This window comes from Priapulus caudatus, unplaced genomic scaffold (assembly GCF_000485595.1).
Source record: "Priapulus caudatus unplaced genomic scaffold, Priapulus_caudatus-5.0.1 Scaffold4420, whole genome shotgun sequence".
In the NCBI taxonomy this organism is placed as follows: domain Eukaryota; kingdom Metazoa; phylum Priapulida; class Priapulimorpha; order Priapulimorphida; family Priapulidae; genus Priapulus; species Priapulus caudatus.
The window spans coordinates 1-7079 of record NW_014581481.1 but is presented as its reverse complement, the minus strand read 5'-3'; the positions used below and the strand labels follow the sequence as shown (position 1 = coordinate 7079).

Below are 7079 nucleotides of genomic sequence, written 5' to 3'. Positions count from 1 at the left end.
GGGCTCCTGAGTGCTCCTATAGGCAAGGCAGGTCGCCTGGTTCTCCTGAGTGCTCCTATAGGCAAGGCAGGTCGCCTGGTTCTCCTGAGGACTCCTGGGTTCTCCTAGGGGCTGCTGCCCCGGCGCGTTCTGCTTTCTACTGATTTTCGGCCGCCTTATATACGCCTTGGTTGCCCCCTAGTCACGTGCCTTTTCCCCATTCCCCTAGTACTTTAGGCAGGAGTATTCCAGCTGGCATTGCTTATTTACTGGTTTGTACCGGTCAGTTCTGCTTCTACTGGCCGTTTGTTTACACACCGTGCCGCATTTAGGCCGATTACGTCAGCTGCCTGGCCGAGTAATTTTCTCTTCATATTCTATTATAATTATTGTTTTACTTATTTGCTCGTTATCCTTTTAACCTGTATTTTATTATAGCTTGACCTTTCCTTTATTTAATTGTGCATATTGACTTCTTAAGTGGAATTTTGGTGTCACCTGGTCTTCCGATCCAGGTTTTTAGTCATTCCAAAATGGCCGCGCCCTGTCGTGTTGTTGTGGTTTGAAATACATGGTTTTCCAATGACGTCACGTCACTACCCAGAATTCCGTCGGCCGCCATGATGTGTGGAAAGTAATCTGTGTGTTGTTGTGTGATTACTCAGTAACCTGTGTGATTACTCAACGCTGCCTCGTTAAGTAACATTGTGCAGAACCCACGCAATGGTTAATTCTTGTGTTGTTTGGGGTTGTGTAAATCGTCATGATGGAAATGTCAATCGACGATTTTATGATATACCCAGACCCATAAAACACCAAGGAAGTGAAACTGAAAAGCTGTCAAGAGAACGTAGGTTGTTATGGCTGGCTAGGATCAATCGTCAAGGATTTAACCCTGATCCTACGAAACGTCACTACAAGGTGTGCTCAGACCATTTTATTTCTGGTAAGTGCTTAAATAATTAATACAAATCTACTATTTGCTAACTGCAATTTTTGATAATGATGTAAATTTTCTCATTTGTAAAATGTGATCAATGTACATAATCCTCCCATGCACCTCCCTCCTGCAATCCTCCCACCTCCCCCTGTCACCGTGTATATACACACCGTATATACTCTTTAATATGTGCCACTGAATGCTAGTTCAATGAGGGTTTTATTCATATTCATATTCAAATGTCTATTTGCAGGTGAAAAGGCTGAATTGTATGATAGAACCAACCCAGACTGGGCGCCATCGTTGAAGCTAATTGGGCCAGATACAACTCAAGAGAACCACGTGCCAACAGATGGAAAACTTTCGAGATCTGCAGTGAAACGCTATAAACGTGCCCAGGACAGGAAGCAGAAACGGGAACAGCATCATGCAGCACAAGCATTATTAGATCTCAGGAATGAACCACTGCCAGAAACTTTATCAGACTGTACAGAAACAGCATCATCTGCAACACCCTGCCACTTTACTTTGAAAGGATGTCTAGAGCAAGCAGATAACACAGCAGAAACCGAAAATTGTGATATCATGGCAAAAATGAATATGGAGCTACAACGTCTCACTTTGGAAAATATGGAGCTACAGGAAAGCCTCGGGAAAACTGTTTTCTCGCCGGACACTTTGAAAAACGATGAAGCAAAGGTTAAGCACTACACTGGTTTGACTTTTACAGTACTGATGGCACTGTTTCAGTTCTTGTCACCTTGTATATCTGTGACAGCTAAAAGCTCTGTGACGAAGTTTGGGAAACTAATGTTGGTATTAATGAAACTGAGACTTAACCTCAGTTTACAGGATTTAGGCTACCGTTTTACTGTATCGACAAGCTGTGTGTCAAAAATATTTAATGAAATGATACATATAATGTACATAAGAATGAAAGGCTTGATTATGTGGCCTGAACGAGAAGAACTACAAATGTCAATGCCAATGGAGTTTAGAAAATATTTTGGTGTAAAAGTGTCTATTGTAATAGACTGTTTTGAAATATTTATTGAAAGACCTTCCAATTTATTAGCTCGTGCTCAAACATGGTCCAATTATAAACACCACAATACAGTAAAAATTTTAATCGGAATAACCCCACAGGGAGCAGTTTCATTTCTTTCTAAAGGATGGGGTGGGAGGGCCACTGATAAATTCATAACAGAAAACTGTGGTTTATTGCACAAACTTTTACCGGGAGATATAGTTCTAGCCGACAGAGGGTTTGATATAAAGGAAAGTGTTGGCCTGATGTGTGCTGAAGTTAAGATACCAGCATTTACAAAAGGAAAAAAACAGTTGTCGCCTGTCGAACTAGAAGCAACTAGGAAGATTGCACATAATCGAATACATGTAGAAAGAGTTATTGGTCTGGTACGAAATAAGTACACAATTTTACAGAGTACACTACCAATCGACTATCTTCACAGCACATCTGATACTGCACCCACGATTGATAAAATAGTAACTGTGTGCTGTGCATTGTCTAATATGTGTCCTTCTGTTGTCCCATTTGACTAGTACATTGTGTGTAAATATGATATGTCTATATTTGTGGTGTCAAAATTTGTGATATAAGTTACACTCATTGGCAAATTATGAACTGTGCAAGACTTAAACATTATTAAATAACATAACAAATTAAACATTTATAATATTATACTAGTATTTTATTCTTATTTATGAGTGAGAGAGAACAAGATATAGAGTGAGAAAGAACAAGAGGTAGATTATAAAGTGAAGAAAGCAAGAGATGGATAGAGTGAGAGAGAACAAGATATTAGCATAGAGTGAGCGAGACACCACAACGTATACAAACTACACAACGTATTGATATGGTGTTTACTACATGTTTTTACTGTTTTACTTTCTTGTTTACTGCGGAAGCTTTCGACACTCTGGGCAAAACCAAGATCACGTTGGCGATGACGGCGACAGCAAAAACTCTACATTGAGAAATTGTTAAATTGGCAATACATTAATTGGTATAACATGTATAAATATTGTTAAGCACAACAGAGGGTTCGATGGCCCTACCACCCAATCGACACCCTGACCCATGCATTCAATCACAAACTGGTTATTGCTCTGAGATAGGTGCTAGGTACTAGTACTAGTAGTATACCAGTAAGTCTTGTTATTATAAGCCTAACAATAGGTGTCAACCTTGAACGCTGTGAAAGCAACAGTCGAATTGACAATAGTGCAGGACGTGTGCAATAGACCACGAGTGTGACGGGTGTTCAACTAATGAATGTAAACTCACAAGAACTTATACTGTAACTATAACTTATAACTATAAGCCTAAGGCTACATATTTCCATATGTCAAAAATCAGCAGACACCACAACGTATACAAACTACACAACGTATTGATATGGCTCCTGATATGGTGTTTACTACGTTTTTACTGTTTTACTTTCTTGTACTGCGGAAGCTTTCGACACTCTGGGCAAAACCAAGATCCTTTTGGGGCCCGTTTAATTCTCACACATTTAAAATGAAGCCATACATATGGACAGTTCTCATTGTCACACCCTATGACATCGTCACCCTCCTTGTACACTTTTTTACATACACAGATAACTTCCACTGATTCTACTGACTGTGTGTTTGGTTGACATGCATCAATCATTGTATCAGGTGAATTATTGGTGCAAACAGCCAAAGGAACCGAATCCAATGGATTTGAAAAATATTTACCAACCAGTTCTGGTAAAACAGCAGATTTGAAGAAGTTTTTCGATTTTTCAACCATTTCGTGACAGAACTTAGAGTCAATTACAATTCGCTCACAGAAGAAGTCTCTCGTTGTCCAAACAACAAAGTCACAAAACTTCTTGTTGCACATTAGCAACTGGCACTGCACCTGGTAGTAGTAGCTGTGTGACCGCTTTAGACGTAGCGTTCCATCGTGAGTTTCGAGGCAATCAATAGCTGTAGATATCTTAGCTGAATTTCTCTCGCAGTAAGGACACTTGATTTCGATCACAAATTCACCACAACAGTCACACGCACCAATGCCATCAGGTGTGGCTCCCATGTAGGGATAGCTTGGATGGATTACCAAGCCGCTGTCACGCCAGACAAAGTTCTTGTGATTTGTCCTCGCGGTTTCGATGTACTGTTTTTTTGCATCACTCTCATGGTCACAGCCCCACTGTGTTTGCAGCGAATAGAATTTTTTTGATCCAGGATAGCAGATGTTTTTTATCAAACTCTTAGATGGATTTTGTAGAGGTGTGCGACAAACAGCCTTAACCATTGAAGCCGTTATTCTACCAGCCCTAAAACTAAACCACTGTTTGCTGGTAGACTGTCCTCGCGTGTCATTCTCACAGTTTTCACATTCTTCCGGCCTCACACTTAATTCACGGAAAACTTCGTCACATTGTCCAGTCAGTGTGTTGTTGTCGACCAAACCACAGTTTTCAATGTATAGTTCAGACAACACTTTAGGGTACTTTTTGTTCAATGCCTTCGGTTTGAACTTACTCGCAAAGCCTGGCACTAGTGCTAACAACACAGGCTTCCGTACCGAAGCGTCAAGGGCAGAAAAGAGTTCTGATAGTTCTGCTGCGGTAGGCTCGTTCACAGCAGGTAATTTCTTCGGTTTCGCGCTGGGTGTTACTGGTGATCCACTAACCACACTATCCAACTGTTTCTTCATCATCTTCGCCGAGGTAAAGTCAATTTCCTGAATTGTCTTGTACTGAACCTGTAAATTAAAAGCCAATTCATAGTTATTTTACACATGAAATAAGCGCAAGATCATGCACAGTTTTATTTTACTTTAGATGTCAATTATATTTAAATGATGTACAAGCATTTTTTATCATCGATAGATTGCAGAATTGCTTTTTGTAACAGCAAATATATATTATACATGAATGGAAAGAAATCATGTTATATATGGATAGAAAGAGATCATTTTATACATGGATAGAAAGAAATAATTTGATTATAGGTTAACTTATTAACCTAACTGTTTACCTTAGTCACTGCAGACGGCAACCAATAACATTTCTCTTCTGTGACAGTCCTCGAATTTCTTATTTTCACAGCAGCCTCGACAGCAAATAGCAGAGCACCTACATGGGAACATACTTCCCCTATTCCTGCCATGCACGTGCAGTGTCCAGAAAGCACAGTCCCCTCTTTTTCGCAAATTAACCATGGCACCAGACACGTATCGTTCATTCGTTGGGAATGCTTTACTCTTCCAGAGATGACGCACTTATCACTCACTATTAAGTGTCCTATATCAAGCACCCAGCCACTAACAAAATAATTATATGACTCTAGAGACTTGTATGCTTTTAGTTCCTGCAGTGTGTATGCACTCTGATTAAACACCAAATAGTTGACAATATCCGGGTAAGTCACCTCGGGCCATTCTGATATGTCCTTACTCCAGTCGCCTTTTTCTATCTCGTATGGATCTATTCCAGCAATTACCTTTAATTTGTTCAAGTATCTTGCCTTACACACACTATCCAATGTTTCACGATAGATATTCTTGGCCACATCTTGACTATTACGTTTTTGTTTACTCATAGACATATTTCTAGTGAAGTGCTTGCCACACTGTCGAACGCTGCCACACAAGTGACACACCCCCAGTTTGCCTCACATCATGGCTGCCGAAAGTAGGAATTATGGGTAATTCTGAGTCACGGAAAACTATGTATTGTTAATTTGTTACTTGACAACAACAATGTTTTTGTCCACAACCAACACAACCCGCCCACCCCTCTACATGCGGAAATACATAGCTCCCGCTGACTGGCTGGAGTACGTTGGTCCATTGCATGCCCCATGGGTCGGTCTATAGCCCAGCGGCAGTTAATGTAAGCGGCTATAGTACTAGAGCTAAGACCCTCTCAGCCCAAGTGCCTGTGGCTGAGCGTTTGCTGGCGAGTGGCGGGTTAATTTACAATGTCAATGTCATTACTTGCGCGAGGATACTCACCTTAATGCAGAACCTATTGGTCGTCTTGTGTAAAACCTAAATATCTCACGCAAATGTAGAACGGCGATAATTAACAAACATGGATAGAGTTGTATCAATAGATAAAGTTAGAAGAAATATAGTCAATTCCGCGCCATGTTTGAAAAGGTTGGGGGGTACAGTTGCATGCCGGGATCTAGCGCACGAGTTACTTCCGGTCGCCCGCTCAGTGTTTGCTGAGAACAATATATACAGAGAAGTGAAACGCCACCGCTGCACCACTGTATATATTGTTCTCAGAGTGTTTGCATGTTTGTGTGTTTATGGTTTACATGCGCAAAATAATAAAAGCTCATAGTAAAACACCGCTGGAAGCACTAAGGATAGAGTTAGGAATTTTACCAATAGCAGATAAAATAAGATACAAAAAACTCATGCTACTGCAATACATAGTTAAGCTAAATAACAATAGATTAATCATAGGATTAATGAAGAGAGTATTTATACAGCAAATCAAAGGGGAGGGAAGAAATTGGGGAAATGAAATTTTAGTAATCCTAGAGGAGTACGAACTGGAAGTGTCATTTACAGCCATAGGAATAAAACCAAAAGGAGCTTGGAAAAAACAAGTCAAAGATGCCATTCTAAAAAGAGTAATTAAAAGAGACAAATTGAAAACTATTGATAAAACAAAAATGAACATGATAAACATTGGAACATACGGATTGAAGGATTACATAAAAGAGTTATCATTTACTGATTCGTGTTTTGCATTTAAATGTAAAACGTGTATGATTGATCTCAAAGGCTACTTTAAAAATAATTTTAGTGACAATATGTGTAATAGATGTACTAAGAATATAAAAGAAGACATGGAACAATTATATAATTGTAATAGCTATAATAAATGTAAGGAGGGACAAAAATAGAAAACTGGATTGGAGACAACCACAGGCTATTAAAACCAGAGTTAGATTACGCACGGGAAATACTGGTGACTAGAAACACTAATATCTAGAGAACGGGAGGCGGCTAAAATCTCTTTCTCTCTAGATACACCCCGCACCTCGTAGAATTGAGTGCCTTGTGAAATACAAGAGAGGGTACCAAGATACAAGATACAAGCCTGGACCCGGTGTAGCGCGAAATTTCTGACTTGCGAAATAT

At 39.8% G+C, this 7079-nt stretch overlaps 2 protein-coding genes across 2 annotated transcripts; one reads left to right on the top strand and one right to left on the bottom strand.

Moving 5' to 3' along the window:
- The first annotated feature begins 594 nt into the window (after positions 1-594).
- LOC106819777 lies at positions 595-2590 on the top strand. Its single transcript, XM_014824364.1, has 2 exons — positions 595-925; positions 1173-2590. Exons 1-2 carry the CDS (start codon positions 703-705, stop codon positions 2480-2482), a joined length of 1533 nt encoding a protein of 510 aa, XP_014679850.1. The 5' UTR covers positions 595-702; the 3' UTR covers positions 2483-2590.
- A 427-nt stretch (positions 2591-3017) lies between these two features.
- On the bottom strand, positions 3018-5598 carry LOC106819776. The gene is made up of 2 exons (XM_014824363.1): positions 4955-5598; positions 3018-4679 (listed from the first exon to the last, which is right to left on the bottom strand). The coding sequence occupies exons 1-2, from the start codon at positions 5522-5524 to the stop codon at positions 3369-3371; spliced, it is 1881 nt and encodes a 626-aa protein (XP_014679849.1). The 5' UTR covers positions 5525-5598; the 3' UTR covers positions 3018-3368.
- Between the last annotated feature and the right edge of the window lie 1481 nt (positions 5599-7079).

Bases quoted from the DNA above. Each gene is read 5' to 3' on its own strand.
- LOC106819777 (XM_014824364.1), top strand. From the start codon at position 703: ATGGTTAATTCTTGTGTTGTTTGGGGTTGTGTAAATCGTCATGATGGA. The intron at 926-1,172 runs GTAAGTGCTTAA...GTCTATTTGCAG, and splicing joins CTCAGACCATTTTATTTCTG to GTGAAAAGGCTGAATTGTAT.
- LOC106819776 (XM_014824363.1), bottom strand. From the start codon at position 5,524: ATGTCTATGAGTAAACAAAAACGTAATAGTCAAGATGTGGCCAAGAAT. The intron at 4,680-4,954 runs GTAAACAGTTAG...TTTAATTTACAG, and splicing joins TGCCGTCTGCAGTGACTAAG to GTTCAGTACAAGACAATTCA.